Source organism: Rhodamnia argentea, chromosome 11 (genome assembly GCF_020921035.1).
Source record: "Rhodamnia argentea isolate NSW1041297 chromosome 11, ASM2092103v1, whole genome shotgun sequence".
Lineage (NCBI taxonomy): Eukaryota > Viridiplantae > Streptophyta > Magnoliopsida > Myrtales > Myrtaceae > Rhodamnia > Rhodamnia argentea.
Window position 1 is genome coordinate 18,595,352 of NC_063160.1, and position 19,960 is coordinate 18,615,311.

The 19,960-nt window shown below is 39.1% G+C and overlaps 2 protein-coding genes and 1 long non-coding RNA gene across 7 annotated transcripts; 2 read left to right on the forward strand and 1 right to left on the reverse strand.

The window, feature by feature from the left end:
- The first annotated feature begins 1,875 nt into the window (after window positions 1-1,875).
- Window positions 1,876-9,999, forward strand: LOC115747292 (MADS-box transcription factor ANR1-like). Of its 4 annotated transcripts, XM_030683388.2 has the most exons (9): window positions 1,877-1,965; window positions 2,192-2,453; window positions 7,867-7,945; window positions 8,250-8,311; window positions 8,767-8,866; window positions 8,982-9,023; window positions 9,108-9,191; window positions 9,505-9,655; window positions 9,745-9,999. In XM_030683388.2, exons 2-8 carry the CDS (start codon window positions 2,272-2,274, stop codon window positions 9,622-9,624), a joined length of 669 nt encoding a protein of 222 aa, XP_030539248.1. In that variant the 5' UTR covers window positions 1,877-1,965; window positions 2,192-2,271; the 3' UTR covers window positions 9,625-9,655; window positions 9,745-9,999. The 4 variants fall into 4 exon arrangements, with proteins under 4 accessions (XP_030539250.1, XP_030539251.1, XP_030539248.1 ...); XM_030683390.2 differs by lacking the exon at window positions 9,745-9,999 and having other exon boundaries at window positions 1,876-1,965; window positions 9,108-9,297; window positions 9,424-9,545; XM_048272761.1 differs by lacking the exons at window positions 1,877-1,965; window positions 2,192-2,453 and having other exon boundaries at window positions 7,619-7,945.
- On the reverse strand, window positions 9,173-12,955 carry LOC115747294. 2 transcript variants are annotated; one of them, XR_007196959.1, is made up of 5 exons: window positions 12,810-12,953; window positions 12,492-12,742; window positions 12,214-12,276; window positions 10,185-11,722; window positions 9,173-10,124 (listed from the first exon to the last, which is right to left on the reverse strand). It is a non-coding gene; the product is annotated as an uncharacterized LOC115747294 (long non-coding RNA). The 2 variants fall into 2 exon arrangements; XR_007196958.1 differs by having other exon boundaries at window positions 9,173-9,616; window positions 10,203-11,722; window positions 12,492-12,955.
- A 1,268-nt stretch (window positions 12,956-14,223) lies between these two features.
- Window positions 14,224-17,121, forward strand: LOC115747293 (MADS-box transcription factor 23-like). Its single transcript, XM_030683394.2, has 6 exons — window positions 14,224-14,405; window positions 14,566-14,644; window positions 14,994-15,055; window positions 15,323-15,422; window positions 16,772-16,813; window positions 16,909-17,121. Exons 1-6 carry the CDS (start codon window positions 14,224-14,226, stop codon window positions 17,119-17,121), a joined length of 678 nt encoding a protein of 225 aa, XP_030539254.2.
- Window positions 17,122-19,960: the final 2,839 nt, after the last annotated feature.

Below are 19,960 nucleotides of genomic sequence, written 5' to 3' on the forward strand. Positions count from 1 at the left end.
TGGGTTGGGTCCAAATAAGTTGTAAACTATTTATGTTCCCTTTATGACCAACTTAACACTTATATTATATTTAAATCAATTTATTAAATATAACTAACTTATATAACAACTCAGTTCATCATATATGGGCTAAGAAACGAGTTTCAAAGTTGAGGATTAAGTATTTTGCACATCGGATATATCATTTTTTTTTTTTTTCGACGCATGAACAAGCCAACGTAGGAGAGGCTTTTAATTATCCAAAACGCAAATTATGTTCGAATGGATATTACTAGGGTCATGTTCTTATCTATTGCACTACGCTGTACAGTAAATGTTATCCAAAAGGCCGAGCTGCACAAAAAGAAAATTATTCTTGCGACAATTCAAAGTCGTGACAAAAGCTTCATTGCGACGAGCTTGGCGATTAGTATGTCGACGGGTTTAAAGCCGCCAAACACTACACAACATAATTCTCTCGGTAGAGAGTGTACTCAACGATTCGAAAAGTCATTCATATGAGTAGAAATAATGGATAGAATCTCATTTCAAAGTTCATAAATACATGGGAAATGGACATCATAAGTATCATAATCTTTCGTACGACGCTTACCATAATGCCACAATTTTTCATTGGATCACTTTACGGCCGCTTTAGAGTAAAAATAATCAGTTAAATGCCTGCAGGGAAATTAAAAGTTAAACTATTACGTGGTATTTTTAGTTAATGTTAAATATCACATGGCTTTTTTTATTGATAAAAAGTCCAGCTGAGCATAAAAACGACAACAAATCTCCACAATTAGTCGAGGCTAGCATTCCTTCTCCAGTATCTCTGGTCATTGACGAATTTCCATCTCCGGCCACTTTCATGCTCATTCACAATGTCAACACAACCAGAACAAACATATTGAGCGACCCCGTTTTGGCTTTGACTTTACATAGTACAGTCCATAACTGAAAATCGCTGGGCTTTAGATTGGTAACTAGGCGTGCCAGCTTAGCCAAGTCGTTTAGGGCTATTACTAAAAATTGTATAATTTGTTTGAGTTAGGGCTTAAATTTGGGGCAAACATATTGAGCAACGTCGTTTAGGGATATTACTGCTAATTGCGCGTGCCAGCTTAGCCACGCTGATCGGGAAAATTGATAAAACATCGTCACCTCGGGTTTTTGACTTTCCAAATCGAAGTTGATACTTAAGTGAGCATTTTTTTTTTTATCTTAAGTGAGACTTAGGTGATTTGAAGAAAAAATTTGTCAATTAAAATAAGCATCGAACAAAAATTATGATTCTTTTGGTGTTATTTTGCCCCGAAAGGATTTTATAAGTGGAGATTTGGTGACATGCGGTCGCCAAATCGCGGCGGCATCTGTCGCAAGACGAGAAGGTAGGGCAAGGCACCAGCGAAAAAGAAAGGGAGGAATATGAAGGAGCCATTGATTTCTAGGGTGTGACGTGTCAGAGATCTATTCGTTCTGCCTAAAAGGATGTTTGGTCGCCATCGACACGTCACCAAAAATTTTCTTATTTCCACGTCCCCAGGAATCCGGGGGTCCCCAACCCCTGGAGGTCTCTCGTTCCCCACTCGCTCGAGTATAACTTTTCGATACTCGCCGCCACCCGCCGATACTTGGGTACAGAGATCTCTTTGTCCAAGCTCGGACAACGCCCTGATCTTGTCTCGGTGGACTAGATTTATTACAGCCTCGGCAGAGCGAGTACTCGAGTGCTCCGACACTCGCGGGAGTGGCTCTGATCCCGTACCCCCACTGATCTCCACACTGAAAACCCGCTAGGCGGTTTTCCAGGCAGATAGCCGCTCCTTGTTTCTTGAAAATTAGCGGTTTCTCTTGACCCAGAATTGATTAATCTCTCTATCTACGCTTTAATTTACTTATAAATCCCCCCTGTTAAACTATTTCCAGGAAAAAAAAAGCTGAATTTGCCGTCGCTGATACTGTCCAGCGTTTACCTCCAAACGAGTAAGCTCTCCTTTAGCTTGTTCTTGCTCTTCCTCCTTTGTCGGGACGCTCATATTTCAAGAATCGACTGCGTCTTTCAATCTTGAATAAATTTTTCTTGTTAACTTCGTGCTTGTAGCGTTTTTTTTTTGGTTCCTCCGTAGGTTTTCTTGATCTTGAGGCTGTGTAGGTGACGGGAAAGGCTATTTCCTTTTCTCCTTTTGACTCTATTGTTGGATTCCGACAGATAATTGGAGTGGTAGGGAAACCCTAGAAGCTGTTGTCGCGGGGGGATTAGAGAGGTGGGGGGGGGTGCTGGTAATCAAGATGGGGAGAGGGAAGATTGCAATAAGGAGGATCGACAACTCGACGAGCCGTCAAGTGACGTTCTCGAAGCGGAGAAGCGGGTTGCTCAAGAAAGCGAGAGAGCTCTCGATTCTGTGCGACGCCGAGGTGGGGCTCATTATTTTCTCCAGCACTGGCAAGCTCCATGAATATGCAAGCACTTGGTTAGATATCATCACTTCCCTCTCCCTCTCTCTGTATCTCTCTATATCTCTAAGCTTGGTCACTAAGAGAGTCTTAATTTTGCTATACAGCTCTTCTTTTTCTTGTTTTGGAGCTCAGATCCTTGTTCTCTTAGCTTTTCTTCAGCTGCCTTTCTTTTCCCCTTAGTATAATAGTTCAGCTGGTGAATTGGTGCTACTAGTTGGGCTTTTCAGATTAATGCATTGTGCAAATTCAGTTGATCTTTTGCGTTTCCTTGCTTTCACCTGCATATGCTTGATAACTTTTATTTTACATCTTCGTGTCTTTTGTTGTATTTGCTTCTTTGCTCGAGAAATTGTTTTAGAATGGCTTGGCTGGCAAACATGGTGCCAGTTATCATTGCCTGCTTTCATGTGTTTTCGTTTTATTTTACGAGAAGAAAAATGGAAGGACCACTTCAGCACAATTGGCATAAAAAGACTTGTCTTCCTGCGGTATCTTTTCAAAGGACATGTCATTCGTGGGCAAAACCAATGTAATCTGTGTCGTTTCCCTTTGCGTGATTTGCCTTAGATTCCATCAATTGTGCATATGGTAAGCAGTTTTGGTTAAGAGAAAGTTTTCTTTAGTATCATCACCCACGACGAAAGAATCCCTTAGTTCACTGGTTGTTTTACTGCAAAATAGAGGTAAGAGGAGACCGTGATGTTTTGATCTCTCGTCTAGCAAGACTGATTTGTGTATGTATAAGAGTTTCATTTCTAGTTCTGACTTCCTTACTTAAGAGTATCAATGATGGCTTGCCCTCCATTAAAAAGAGAGATTTGGTTCAGAAGCATATATAAATCGGTCCAATACAGCAATATATCACATTACCTTATAAATCTGTGTTCCTTGTAAGACCATATACTAAAACAATGGCAAGCTTTTTTCTATTTGATGTCGAGTGTTTTCCTTTCATAAACGGTCGCCATACATTTTCTTATTATCGTCATTTACTTTAACTTGTTTCGTAAGGGTGTACTTGACACACTTTGTTAATGAGAGCCTTCTCTGATTCTAGATTATATGTTGGAATAATAGATTATATGTTGGAATGATTTTGGATGTTGACAAGTAATCACCAGCGCTAAATTCTTATCAGATTTAGATTGATTTGTAATGTTTAAGAAGGCAAAGGTACTTAAAATTTAAGGTACGCTTCAAAGATGACTATTTGAAACATGAAGCATAAATGATTCCATAGTGTCGAGAAAGGAGAAAACTCAAGCTGCAAACAAATGCTATTTCTGAGAACAAACTTGACAGAAGCAAGAATTATCCATCATACACATCAAAATATAACCTTGATAAGGAAAAAAAAGTCCTAATTTCGACATGATTGATAGATGCAAGAATTACCTATCTCGCATATTAGAGCACAACCTAGATATCTTCTTACTGCTTCTAGGAAATCAAGTCACTTTTGGAAGTCACAACTTCTGTCATACACGATCATAGTTGTTTGTATGCACACTACAACATATACATCTCTCTTCTCAACAAACCCTCTGATGACATCTAGGGTGGCACATATGCTCAATTCATGTCTATGCAACACTGTGGACAAATCCTTATGTCAATCCTCTTAGCTTCTCGAAAATATCGTCCACCTTTATACTATATTGATCTTTCTCCATTGAAAACTAAATTCATTCGTGCTTCTTGCTTGAACGTATGCTCAATGACTCCTTAATGTCATAACTTCATTTTGTAACATTATGGTTCACTCTCCTTATTGGTAACGGAATTCTTACCATCCCTATAACATTTTCTAGGAAAAATTGCACAATCAGCCCTAAACTTATTGTAGGGAAACCGATAAAGTTTTGAACATTTCAAGTAAACTAATGGAGTGATAAATCTTTTGAGAGAAAGTGAAATCAAGTTCTTTCTGCTAAGTTTCGCCTGATTTATCTAATTGTGGCAGACCAGCCATTGCCAACCATCCTACATGTAGCGGTGATGGTGTGACGTAATTTGCTTTTCGGGAGAGACTTAGCCGAGAGGACTTGATTGTATTGTCACTCCAATGTTTGATACTACATCGGTTCAATCAAACGTATAAGAATCAAGTGGTTTCCATTCAATAAGTTTAGGGTTGATTATGCAATTTTTACCATCTTCTCCACTCTCTTGCTTTTATTCATCAAACTTTTTGACGGGAATATCCCTCTCTCTTTCAAATACCAAAACCTCTTGCTCTTCTATTCACATAGGGTCATAAATTTGATTGCTTTTCCATTTCATTGATCCACTCTTATAAAGTTTTCTTGATTTCGAGATTTCATCCAAATGACTTTAGGAAGAACATAGGCCTATTCATTTGAAATGCCAAGACCTCCCGCTCTTCTCTCGACATATGGTCATATCTGATTGTTTTTCCATTTTCAGCTGTCTTATATTCCCAATGAATTTATCCATTCTAAACCATTGAATAAAAGACGCAACTTCTACTCTCATTAGTGTTGTTCGACCCTCCCAAAGATGCGTAACTTTCATTAGGTACATTATGATGGAATAACTTCTAGCATCAAGCATCCGACGAGGTTGTACTGCCCTACTGGTTTTGGAGAAGGGTGTTTGGGCGTGTAGTACTATGTCTCACTGTCGAACCCTAAGGAAGCAAAAAAGAAAACTGTAAACAAAGTAAGACGAACAACTGTCTCATCTATCTTTGGCAGCATTTGCAACCAAAACCTTTCGTTTTAACGCCTTAATTTGACGCCTATTACATTGACCCAACCTTTTTGTTCTCTTTTGCATAGGATAAATGATTCATATTGAACTAGTTTATGCTTTTTATATGTATGGAAGTGAAATAACTAGTTTTAACTTTGGATTTTTAACATCACTTACTGACTATAAGAACCGGTAGAAACATCTTAAGATTTCACATTGAAGTTTTATGGAGAAAAGTACTCAGTCAGCCCTAAACATGTTGTACAGATGTCGATTCGGTTCTAAACCGTTAAATTTTGCCAATTTAGTACTTGACCTTTGCGTAAAATTCTAATGTAGTCATAATCGCCGGCCATCCACGCTAGAGATTTCCAGCGAAGATTAGTTGAAATGACTATATTTAAATTTCGCGCAAAGGCTTAGGATTAGATGGAAAAAATTGAACAGTTTAGAACTTGATTGCTATCCATGTGTTAGGGTGGCGAGGGATTGGACAATTTCTCCAAGTTTTAACTAAACAAAATACAATACCACCAACTCGTGTCATGTTATTGCCTCTATATCAGTTCTTTATGTCATTTCATTTAATTACTAATAAGTAACTTAATATGCTGATACTTTTTAAAACATTAAGAATGGGTCAAAACATGTTCAAAGATGCTGGTTCCAAGGTAGTCGCGTTTGGTTGCATCGTATTTCAGCTCTATAAATTTGTGTCTTATGAAGTGATGTTGTCCGCTCATTGTAAGGAAATGAACCCCAGTGCTACTCATGATTGTGCGGGAAGGATAACAGATCCATATGAGGGGCACATACCTTGCATGTCTTAATAACCTAACACTAGTTTGAGAAAAATTATCCAAAAAGTCCTAAACCTATTACACTTGTGTCGATGCAGCCCTAAACCTTTTAATTGTGTCAATTCGGTTCCAAACCTTTCAATTATGTCAATTTGATCCTAAACCTTTTAATGATTTGCCAAACTAGTTCTAAACCTTTTCACGAATTACCAATTTAGTCTTTCCGGTCAATTACTCAAATAAAAAGTTTACGACTAAAATGGCAAAACTTCAAAAAATTTAGGACTAAATGGGCAAAATTTCAAAATGTTTAGGATAAAATTGGCATAATTGAAAGGTTTATGACTGAATTCGCAATTTGTCAAAAGGTTTAGGACTGAATTGGCATAATTGAAAATTTTAGAATCGAATTGGCACAAGTACAATAAGTTTAAGACTTTTTTGGTAATTTCCCCCACTAGTTTGCATTAAACAACGTAAGTATTTGATTCCTAAATGGAATAGAATGGTCAATAAATCCGGAAAAAGCATGCAGACTCGATAGCCTCTTGTTTTAGGAGATAAGTCTTGCTTTATCATGCTTTGTACACACAAGAGAATAAGTTTCATATGCATCATAGCTCTAGTAATTAGTTCAAGGACAGACTCACACTAAGTAGAGCTTCGGAGCATGTGTTTGCTGCTTTCAAAAAGCTGAAGTTGCCCTATAACGAAGGGTTTTCTTGAACTTAGAACTACAGAAGCATGTGGAGGATGAAATAGTTATAGGGTTGATCTTGAAGTGCTCATGGATATCTTTTACAGCTTCAGTTGTTCAATTAGGACGTTCCTCAACCATTATCGATCACTATGCTCCTCGATTCTGGAAGTTGACTTTCGAAAAATCATGGATCTTTTTATTGATTCTAACCAGGAGTTCCTCAAGTTTTACCAAGCTAATGTGATGATGCATTCTGAGATCGGATCTTTGAATAAACGGATCATATTTTCATATTCATCATTCATTGAAATCCGGTTGACTTTGCGTTGCGCAAGGGGCTGCCCATGGTTGTGGCCATGGGACACCATGCGTCAGCGTCATCCTTACAGAACAACTACAGCCACCATTCTTGCGTTTTAATGTGTATGGAAATGATCCGGCTGATCATATCTGGACCTCTGTTCTGTTGGATTGCTGAACACAGTGCTTAAATATGCCTCTTTTAAGCAAGAGGCTGAGATACCATTCACTTGCTTGATCGAAATTAGACATAATGTTGAGCAGTTAGATGGGAATTCAGTCGCGAATATTAGTTTAGATGATTACTCCATAACATAGACCAACCAATCCATAAATAGTCGATATATCCAGTGTAAGGTTCATGACATAAATGGGATGTCAAGTGGGTAACATGACCCGAGCAGCCGACATATTTGCATTCTGCTGGCCGGACTAAACCGAGTTCATCCGTAATTAGTGATTGTTGTACCATGTCGAGCAAAAATTTCTATGAATAGATATACAACAACACAAGTTTGACCCTGTTTGTTCTTTGTTAGGAGATTTTTTTTTTTTGGTTCGAATTCGTTAGGACACTTAGGCAATCGAAAATGTTCTGCGGCTTGATCCAATGTTTTCTTTGACGTTGCATTCAGCTGTCAAACTCTTCCATGAACCTAGCCAAAGGAAAAGGTAAAGCTGCAGAAGAATCATGGCTAATAGCTGTGGGAAAAAACATAGACTAAGTATATGAAGAGATGGAGAAATATGTATTTTGACAAGAAGCTAGGAATTCCAATAAATAACCAAATCTTGGCAGAAGCTTTTGGTAGGCCACAAGACTCCAGAAGTACTTCAGCTCCATAATCTTGCAGTCTTACAATAATTTTCAGCGAGTCTTATGTTGCTTTACTATTTTTTTGTTCTTGACAGCATGTCTACTGTAGTTGAACGTTACAAAAAGCTAAAAGAGGAACAATATCAACTTCTCAATCCAGCTTCAGAAGTCAAGGTAACACTCTTAAGTTATTCTTGTTAGCTTTCTTGTATCAGATGTGATATTTCTCCATCTTGCTGATCTTCTAGCAACTCATCATCACGTCCCACTCTTGTGTTGCCTTTTCTTATATGAGTTACTCTTACATCTTTGTGATAGTTACATTCGAAGTCATCTGTCCTAAATGCATTAGTAAGGGTTCTGCGATTCAAGTGTTCTATTCATATTACAGAGACGAATTTTTCATGAGTAAATCTAGATGCTCCAGTTATAGTTTGTGTCACACTGAGGAGAATGATCTCCTTTTTCTTTCCACTAGTTCTGGCAAATGGAGGCAGCGCGCCTGAGGCAACAACTGCAGCATTTGCATGAATGTCACAGGTATAACATCTGATATGCCTGGGAGAACTTTTGAAGTGGCACGTCTCTTATTCCTAAGAAACAGAATTAAGAGCAGCAACAGAAGTGTTTCATGTTAGTGGTCTTGCAAGAATAACAGGATGCTGGCATAGACTAAACAATTTTTTACTGTGCTAAGAAGACTCGTCACAGGTTGACAATTGAAATGAAAGAGTGCCTTCAAGCTATAAACGGATTATGCCCAATTCCTGAGAATTCATCTCTTACTGAAGTGAGGATGCACCATTATCAGAAAATGCAAATGTGCAGTGAAATGTAGCAGATTGCTATGTAGATGATGCTTAACTCAAAATTTCAAAGACAACTTATAGTAATTATTGGATAAGTTCAAGGGTACTTCAATCAATCCGACTCTGAGAATACATCACACCAAGAACCAACAATATGGACTTCTTTTCCACATTCCATACATGCAGGCAATTAATGGGACAAGAACTATCTGGTCTCAGTGTGAAAGAACTACAGAATTTGGAAAAACAATTGGAAATGAGCTTGAAGGGTATTCGTGTGAAAAAGGTGTGACCAATTTTCTTTTTGTGCATCCCTGCTCAACTCCTTATTGGCTCTAAGTCCATTGAATTCTTCACCACATCCATACATACTTACATGGTTGTATTGTTTTCACATGCAGGATCAAATTCTGATTGACGAAATAAGAGACCTTAACAGAAAGGTTTTTACAGAAGTTTGAAATCTCCTACCCAAAAACTCTTTTTGACCGATTTCACATCAAGTAGTACTATTGAATTTCTTTCAGGGAGCTCTCATGCATCAGGAAAATAGGGAGCTGTATAAGAAGGTGGATCTCACTGGCCATGAAAACACAGAATTACAATACAAGGTACTATTAGACAGCATAGAAACATTTACGTCTTATAAAATGATACCATTTAAGGGAATTTCTGACATAATACACTACAACAATTTTATGCATAAAAAACAAATCTTATGAACACCTAATCTCATCTGTAACCTATGCAAGTTACAGCCAAAGAAAACCTCTGGGACTCATAACCAACTTAGCCAGATCAAGCCATCTGTCTGCATATCTCGATCTCTGAGTTGTGGCCCAGTATGAGTCAGTGTGAATAAGTCGGACTATGTATTATTTTGAACTATATTTTGGCTAAAGAAAATGGATGCTTTGGTGTCAGGTTTACGGGGCAAGAGATGTCACTCGAGCAAACAGTTGCCACATGTCATACAATACAAGTGACGTGCATGACTTACATTCGCCCATAAATCTCCAGTTAAGCCAACCGCAGCCTGAATAGAGTGAAAAACCAGCAAAAGTGACAAAATTGGGGTAACCTAGAATTCCAAAAGCGCAGCATTAATCTTGATAACCTAGTGTTCCTTAAAAACGATCTCTTACTATTTACTTTTGAAATCAGATTGCAACTACAATAGCAGCAGTTTGTTGCTAAGGGTGCTAGAGGGACATTCATGACAATCAGTTAGCAGAGCAGTAACTATAGTCAAGCTTTCGTGAGTGAGATATAGTGGTTGACTCTAAAAATTATTCTAGTGGATGTACCTAGAGGCATGGTGTGATTCTACAGTGTCCCATGGTTTCAGATTGCTCTGAATGGATGTCACTGCAATGTATGATTATATTTGCCAAATAAAGGAAGCAACTTTTCATTCAACTTCCTACTCATCTCAAGCTTGTCGGGATCTACGAATGCGACTGTTACTGGTAGATTATGCTGCTGTTCTACCTTTTTTTTTTTTTTTTTTTAAATACAGAGGAACAAACTGATATATGAGAGATCTTCACCAAAAAAAAAAAAAAACTGATTTATGAGAGATGATGCGGAGCCTTGGCGCAAACAATAAAGTTGTCACTGACCTGGAGGTCATGGGTGCGAGTCGCAGAAACAGCCTCTTGAAAAAATTGCAAGGTAAGGCTGCGCATATTAGACCCAAAGTGGTCTGACGATTCCCTGGACAGCATGCATAGTGGGACATTCATGCAATGGGCTGCCCTTTTCAAATAAGTAGAAGCAACCTCCTGTCACTAAAGAAGGCGCAAACATTCGCATGGAGTTAGTGGTCCACAATTTTGGACAATGTAAGTAACACAAGCCAATAAAAGGAAACTGCAGTGAAAATCCATTATGAATTCAGGACATCTTTTCAGTGAAGAAATGTAAACCACCATGACACATTAAAATGCAAATCAATTTACCATTGGAAAATCCTATTTAAGCTGCTATAAGAAACAATAGTTAAAAAAATAGCAAGTGCATAGAGAGTTCAACTATTTCTAAAGCATTACCAAAGCATGTACCTTGTCTCCAAGTACAAACAGCAGATTCCATGTGAGGGTGCATAAGGCACCCATCAGCACATCGTCAGACAATTTGAGATTAATAATAATTGTGAGAAACATGTTTATCCACAAAAGGAAAATATAGAGGATTTAAAGCTCAATTTTATAAGTCATTGCTCATGTTGATGCATCCCCAAATCCAGAATTAAGAAAGAGGAGTACATAAATGCTACATCTAGAGGATCGTCACTACTGAAAGTAATCCAAAAAAGGATTTGGCCTAAAATTTCAGGCTATGGCAAACCAGAGATTTTACCCCGCTCAATAGTGAAATCCAGCAATAAATCGAAAACATCTCTCATGGAAATTACATAATGTAAGTATGAAACCGCTTAATGAGGATCATGCGGAGCAATGTCTAGCCTAGAATTTGCCAGAATTATTCCAGTGAGCCCTCCTACGGTGAACAAAAAGATGGACACTACAGAAAGCATAAAAACGCATCCATTAGTTTTATATATCAAAAGGCCTGGCAAAGAGACACAATATTGGATCATGACGGGAACCAAGAATGGAATTCACATTGAAGTGATGAAAGTCCCAAGGGCATGCTGCCGATTGGAAATACTAAGAATTTGAATATTAGTCAAGAATGGAAGAGGACAGCAATATAATCGTCCATCACTAAATTTCAAGGATGAACGGGTCTAGTTCTTACTTTAGTCTAGAACTCAAACTATTGTTTAACACATGAAAACAACTTCAAGCGATTTTTAAACAGTTGCAGTGATCTGTATGTCCGACAGGAGCTGACATAGCCACCGCTCTTTCCTATAGGTAAAGAAGCAGGCACAGTGAACTGTATTGTGGAAAGGTTGGAAGATCTGGCCTATATTTATCATACTCACATTCCAATGGACCTGGCAAAAGGGCTCTGCTCTATCAGGCATTCATCAGGTTTGCCAATTAATGTAGTTCCTCCCTACTCCGTCTCCACAAACACAGCCTCCCAGCAGTTCAACCTGAATGTAACAAGAACATCAATGGTCAAGCCCTATCCCACCAAATGAGGTTGGAATTTGGTCTACTTGAGGCGGCTGAAACACCATGTTAGCTACTCAATACCATGAGAAAGCAGATCACAAAGGACGAAAATGCAGAACAAACTTGAAGTAACAGCCAAAAGAAGAATATTCATTGTCTAAGCAAAGTGACCCCAGAAAAAACAGGATTAAATTATGGAAACAAGCAGATATTATTGTTCCTGGATAAATGTTCAACCTGAGTATGTGTTCCGACATTTGCTTCCTCATGAAACATAAAAACAGAAAACGACCAAGGACATGATGCGGCTTTTCAGAATCACACCATGAAGACACAAGTAGCAGAGCACGCACAGAAAGCACAATGTTGGCACAAGTAAAGGATGACTTTTGCAACAAAGAAGATTTAAGAACTAGAGCTCAATTTATCGACTGAGCTGGTGCCTCAAGCCTATCCAAAACTAGAAAAAAGCGCTCGGATCAGCACGGGCGTTGCGAACAAGGAAAAGAACCGAAGAAAATCACGAAGAGGAAATGAGAATCACTCCTCCACTGCAAATGGTATACTAGGCGGACGCGATAAATCAACATCACAAGTCGCCATCAAACTGGGCCTCGGTCGGATCGACGGAGCCAAAAAAGAGAGACCCGATCAGAAGTTATTGGGTCCAGTGGTCGAAACGGAGAAGCTACGTCAGTGATAACAGGAGGAAAAGCCGAGGCCTTTTCTGTCCATTTCCAGAGAATTCCAGGAATACTTAATTTGGCAAGTTGGATGGAGAGTCCCATTTGTTACAGTACAGGCGAGCATCAAAGAACAGACCATCTCGGGAGCTTGGAGCAGGAGACCACCAGCTCCGATCCAGGAAACAGCCTTGCTCCGCCCGAACACCATTTAAAGATCCGAAAACTCCGACCATTTCGTCACGAGTTCATCAATCATCACACAGCAAAAACGGAAATCGATCCCCAATCTTCTTTAACGAGCCGTTTTCTTCGCAACCCATCTGAACGAAGGGAAGAAAGGAGAAAATGATGGAGGACGGACACCCCGTAGATGATCAGGAACGAGTCCTGGACGAAGCTAAATGTCGATGAGAGCGATGGCAGGAATAAGATGGTCAGGTTCATGAGCTCTTACCGTTGGCGAGTGGAGGCCATTCTAGCGATCCCTTTGGCACCGATGCACAATCTGGATCGCCTTGCTCTGCCTCCACGATAGCGACGAGCGGTCGCGTAGAGGAAGCTAGCCTCCGGAGAGAAGAAAATATCAGCGCGCAACGTGAAGTGAACAGTTGCATTTACTTTAATCAGATTTTTCTAGGACGGCTACGATTGCCTGCCCCAGGGACCACGTCAACTTGGTGCGACCACCAATCAGATTTATAGATTTCAAAGGGGTTAGTTTAGCATGGCGCGTTAATGGGCCTATGTACTCTGGGCCGGATCATTATATAATGGCCCAATTTGAATCATCGATTCGATGTGGCCTTCTTGATATGCGCGACAATTAACTTAAGTCCCACAAAAACTAAGTCGGCTAACTCCCCCATTGAGACTAATTAAACACGTGCAAAATAATGGACCGATAAATGAAATGAATGAATAAAAGGACACGGGGTTAATCTCCACATTAAAGAACTCGCATTCACGTTGGTACGGTAGCGCAATGAGATTCCATTATCGATGCGCTGTTTTTATCGATTAATTAACGAAATACTTTACGATGATCGAAAATTGTAGCAATCGTATTGACCTCCTTGAATGATTACTAGAGGTTGTACAGTGTCGTGTAACTAAACTTTGCTTTCGTGCCTCTGCATTTGTGTTTGTTTAACATAGCTGTAGTGTGTACTCCTCCAATTCTTATGAAGCCAAACAAGGGCTCCAGGGAATCAATCTTTTCATGGAAAGGGTGCAATGATCTTTGTAATGGTTGGACGCATTCTCTAGATTTATATGTAACTCGATATTTAAATTTAGTCTCCTGTTTGTGAAAATATATCGATAGTAATTAATGCTAGAGATGGGCTTTATAATTGTAACATGTCGTGATTTATACCTACCAAGTCTTTTTCATGCCATGATATCTTTTATTAAATTTTGTAATTGGCTTTTCCCACGATTCAATTAAATTTTATTTGTGAAGCAATGATAACGAGACACCGCGATGATCATAATAAGTCCAAAACAATTGCGACTGGCTACTCTTATAATATAAGGTTTCCTTCTTACGAGGTTGTACCAAGTCATATGTACACCATTTTCAAAGGATACATGAAACAAAAAGATGTACAAGAGAGGGCTTTTCTTCTCGTCTGGAATCTGAGTTTTCTTTCTCTCTGATCTATGATGGTCGATTAGTTCATCAGGTCAAAAGCATTAAAAGTTCAGCCCTTTGTTGCCTTGCTCTCTTGGCTGCTCATCAGCAAGCTGCAGGTGATTTCATTCCATTCGTCCGAGGTGATTTGCCTGAGATCATCTGAGAAGTATTGGAGTAGATCTGTGTATCTGCTGACTGCTAAGCTCGCTCTGGTGTGCTATTGCGTTGATATATGGGGAGAGGAAAGATTGTGATCCAAAAGATAGACAGCTCCGCGAGCAGGCAAGTGACCTTCTCAAAGCGAAGAAATGGGCTGCTCAAGAAGGCCAAGGAGCTCTCTATTCTGTGCGACGCCGAGGTCGGCGTCATCGTCTTCTCTTGCACCGGCAAGCTCCACGAATTCGCCAGCTCTAGGTCTCTCTCTCTCTCTCTCTCTCTCTCTCTCTAATTTGCACAACGTCATTTCTTTTAGCAGTTCTTCGATTATCTGTGTAGCCCTATTCTGCTGTAAGGGTTGCAAATCATTTCATATCTGCTAAAACGTGTCTTTTCAAATTGAATCCGACCGAATCAGCATGAGGTCCACAGTCGACCGTTACGCTAAATCCAAACAAGATCATCATGGAGAGAAAAATCCCGTCGAAGAACTCCGGGTAATTATGTGTATCTTGCCTACATTCCTTGTTTGTTTTCCAGATCCATGGTTCGTCCTTGTTCTCTTAAGGTTCCCTTTGAAAACTTATTTGGGTAAACCTGCGAATTCTGTGTGATCCAGCTATGAGAAGGGTACTCATGCTCTCTTCCTTGCACATGAAAAGCGTGTGTTGCGAGGAAGCAGATCGAACCGGTTATAAAACTCAATGAACGAATGCTTCCCAGAATCATTTGTACCACATATGTTGTAAACGTATAGTTACCCATATCTTTTTTAAGAAGGATGATTGCTCGATTTGATGCTTCAATATGGAGGCTTAGCTTAACAGTTTCTGTTCATTATGCTAGCTTCGGCAAAGGGAAGTCGCAGATTTAAAGCAGCAACTACTCGACATGCAGGATTACCGCAGGTGATTCCAAATTTCAACCAAGGACTCAATCTTCATTAGATGAAATGCACTAGGTTTCGTTTGAAACTAGGTCTGATAGTTTGTGAACCTTCTCAACATTTTAACACCACACAAGTAATACTTAACCAGAGAAGTGATAAGTTATTTAGCAGCAACACATCTAAGTAAACCGCCGTTTTGGATGGGGATATATACTGTTTAGTCAAATCTACCGGACTTGGGAAATATGTAGCCACCACGATATATCCTTGTTACGTAAATGTGCAGGCATCTGATGGGCGAAGAACTTTCCACCTTAAGCATCGGAAACTTGCAGAATCTGGAGAAGCAATTGGCAATGAGCTTGAAGGCTGTCCGAACAAGGAAGGTATGTATACATACGTTGAAATTTCATCATAAGCTAGCGAGTTCATTACATGATCATACATTCGATTTTTGCATGAAAGAAACATTCGTTCGCGCACTACTTATTCCTAATTAATGTCCAAGAAGTACATCTATTTCGGATGGGGATACATACCGTTAGTCGTTAATCTCGTATTGTTTTCCTCACCGACTTGAATTGTTCCTTCTACGTGCCAGGTCTTTTTAATTCTTCATGCACCAAAAATTTCTAAATTCTTCTTCTTCCACGTTAGATCAAATATTCATTCCGCTTCTTCACCCGTTGCAAAAAATTTCACATTCTACTGTCCATGTATTTTTATTTTCTGAATTGACTAGCTCGTTCACGTAGAGTTTCTTATTTAGGAATTAACATGAATATGGTCTTTCTTTAATTCTTAGGTAAGAAATTATATTGAATTAGGCCTCGTTCAATGCCAAAGTACAGTTTCTCAGCATTGTTTGTTCATAATCTGTTAGGGGATAATGACACAAATGGTATATGAACTTTTAATTTAACCAATATGGTCATTGAACTTTAACCCAATGTACAATGTGGTCTCTAAACTATTAATTTGATCAATATGGTCCCTGAACTTTTGGAACAAGTTCAAATTAGTCGTTAAACTATATGAATATGTTAAATGTAGTCCTTCCATTAATTCAAATTCAGGGACTAAATTGAACATATTCTAAAAGTTCAGATACTATATTGGTCAAATTAAAAGTTCAGTGGCTACATTGCACATTGGGTTGAAGTTTTTTTTTAATTTTTTTATGAAGATATAAATATTATAGAGCAGATAAAGTATAGCAGCTTAGGAGCATCCCCCAAGTATTACAAATAGAGCTAATAATTCAAAAAAGTGGAGGTAGGAAGTCTCCACATAATAACTAAAACTACATTTGTCTAGGAAGGTCGAATTTTTTGGTAAAGTGAAGCTCTACCTCTTATATTTTTACACACCTTGGCCAAAATAAAATGGATGTCAGTTGGCTTGTTTTGGAACCGTCTCTGGTTGCACTCCATCTAGATACAATATATGGTTGCGAGGAAAGATACATTGGGTTAAAGTTCATGGACCATATTAGACAAATTAAAAGTTTAGGGACTACATTGCATATTTGGTCAAAGTTTAGGGACCATTTATGTCATTTTGCCTAATCTGTTAAAAGCTTGTAATTTTGTTAGTCGGATGTCGTTGATTTATGATGCTAATGTTTTAGTTTGAACTTTGTGTTATACACTGCTCTTACCATATGTAATAAACTTTCTTTTCTTATGTTGTAACTCTGCCCTAACATTAATTTCTCAATTCTGCCTCACCACAGTGTCAGGTTTTGAGTGAAGAAATAGGAGATCTCAATGAAAAGGTACTCTCTCTTCTGTTGTTTAGTAACTCTTCCCTAACATCCTGTTTATGTCTCCAACAAAAGACAATAATATCAGTTTATGATTCGCATCGTAGGCATCGAATGCAAGTGATTCCAGAGAAGTTACAAGTAGGGAAGTTCCATTCACTGCTGCTGATAGATGCGACTTACGCTTGCGCCATTATTCACATGCAAGTCATTCACGCTCTGAAGTAAATGAAGCAGCACAGATTGCAATGGAGCCAAGGCATGATGAGTATAACCGTACATTGTATAACTTCACACATGCAGCTCAAACCAAAGTCTAGTTGTAATGACCATTTGCACATCATGTCTTTCGACATGTTGGGACTGCGTTAAGGAATAAACTGGCTCAATACATGCATGTCGAGGAAGTATTGAACACATTCTAGACCTCATTGTCGATAGTTTTTTCTTTTTTTAGGTCGAAACATTGTCGATAATTCACTGCGTTGAACTTGCGCGCTGCTTGTAGAAGCTCCTGAGGAACTTTTCGACACTAAACTTACTCATCCTGACAAACTGGTGTAAAGTGTATCTAATCCAATATGTTGATTAACTATCACATACGTCTTGATGCAAAGCTTGGTGCAAAGAGTTTCGTCTAATGATCTAATCTAGATGCATGTACAATGAGCTTAAGATGTCGCTCTATTATCTCAGAGATTAGTTTACTGTAATCACCGGGTTTCTGTTTTGCAGAGTGTGATCCCACCCGCTCTCTATGACAGAGACAGACATTGGATTTAGGCGAAGTGGCAGGGCATATTGAGGCAACTGGGATAAGAAACTGTCGACGCTGACGTGACATTGTTGATGCTAACGTCGACGATTTTTAATAATTTTTTTAAAAAAAATTTCTTTCACTTTTTTTCCTTCTCCTTCCTACTGCTACTGTGGCTGGCGAGGGCTTCACGGCCCATGACTAGCCTTGCCTGCAGCCACGCTACGCGATGATGAATTCATCCACAAGCCCAGAAAAAAGTGAGACATTCAATTATATCTAAGATGACGTGCTTTCTTGCCAACATATCATCTCAATATTAACTTAGTGGCAGCATAGGTAATCCCAGAATTGTCTCCCAGTAAAAAATCTGGAGATTTTCTTACAAAGCTAGGGTTCGTTCTCAAAATTCCCAAGTGTGAACACGAATCAGCCATGAGATATTAAAATCGAATCCTTGGTGTGAACACGGCATATTGTATTCCGGACAGTATCACGAGCACAAGCTGACCGGGGAATTGTTTATACCAATTTTGTGTTCCCGACTCAAAAGGTGTTTGCTCGAATTTGACTTGAATATGTTTGTACAGTTTGGTTTCATGAACTAATCCTTCGGTAGCAGAACCGTAAGCAGGTTACTGACTGCAGAATATAATTTCCTGGGCACCTTCTTTTTTCCCTTCTCGAGTGAATCGAAAGTTCTGTGAGATGAAAAGCAGTGAGTACAATACAAGGGTATAGACCCAAAAGATGAAAAAAAAAAGTTGGGAATTGATCTGCATTGATCAAGAAATTTGCTGATGAATTGACAGCATTGTTTCTTTATGCCATGATCTCGGTGAAATTCTGGTCTTACTGATCTCTCGCGTTCAGTGATGTGCTAGTGGGTATCACGTGGTACGACGAGTAGATAAATCCATCAGATCAATTCATATCACCTTTACTCCTCGTGCCTAACATTTTACTTCGACGAGTCTCGTTTCGCAAGGTTGATGGTTCGCAATATTCATATTACGTTAAGAAGCACATTTGGTAGGTGAAAAAAAGTGCAAATTTGACAACAAAAGCGCTAATGATGGCACAGAGTGAGCGCGTTAATGACTAACGTTATGAACGAGATATCAGTAGACAAGTAAGGAATGAATGGAGCACGCTCGAGTGAAAAAAAGGTCACAAACTCATCATACCATCTAATAACAACAAGGCCCATATGAGAAGATAGAGCAGAAATCAACCGCAAAGTAATAGTCGCAGGCTTTATCTAGTTGCTGCTAATGACCACCCGTTGGAATCTTACTCTCACGTTCTTGCCAAAAGTGTCTCGCCCCTCAGGAGACTAAGGTAGCACCCAGCTTTCCTCCTTCGTTTAAACTACTTCAAACCAAACGTGGAAAAGCCTGTATCTAGGAAAGGCAGATCACAACATCTACATAACAGTTATGCTTGGACAACCAATATATAGGTCCATTACTGAGGAAGGGAGAATTGAATTTAACTTGGCGGCATCTGACGAATTAACAATACAGGTGCAAAGCAATTCCTCCAATATCTATTTATCTTTTCCCCCTCAATATTTTTGCCCAATGCATGCGTGGCGACCTTCGACTTGGCAGGTGGTGGGTAAGTGTCACACGCATCATGACCGTTGAAGCGGCGTGCGCTTACCGATTCTCCTTGCAATAAGGTTTCGTGATTCTAAATATCGACCATACTATATAAAAAGGGGTACGTCAAAGCTACAGTCGGCTATCACATCCCGACACAGTTCACGTCATTGACACAATAATTGCGATGACACCTAATGTATAGCTTGTGAAAGTAGTTTCTTTGTTCTTGTAGAGAAACAAGATAGAGGGATTGAGCATTTCCATGAGTGTTTGTATAGTGAAGGTGTGGCAAAAAAAGTCGTCTAGTTGGAGAAGAGGCGAAGGCAAGTTCAGAGGTAAGAACTATATTATGACTCTTTTGTTGATTTTAGGCTTCGTTTGTTTCACGGAAAATGATTGATTTGGAAAATATTTTCCAAAAAGTGATCGTCATCCAATTCCAAATGATATAAAAGATCATTTTTTGAAAAATATCTTACAAGTTATTCATTTTCCGCAATACAAACGGAATCTTATTAGTGTCCGTTTTGGGCAGCAAGACAAATAATTGGAAACTCCAACCTAATTTCCTAGAACATCCCAAAAAGAAGCAGAACCCCAGAAGCAAAGTGTTTCTATGCTTGAACCAGCAGCCCCAAAAGGAAAGGCTCATGCGTCCTGATTATAGATGCACTGAATGACTTTGAAGTATAAGTGTACTTATTGAATCAAGAATTGAAGATGTTCGCGCATTTTTATAACCTCTCGTTAATTTGGATGCCTCAATTGTTTTATGCTTTTCATGATGATCTAACA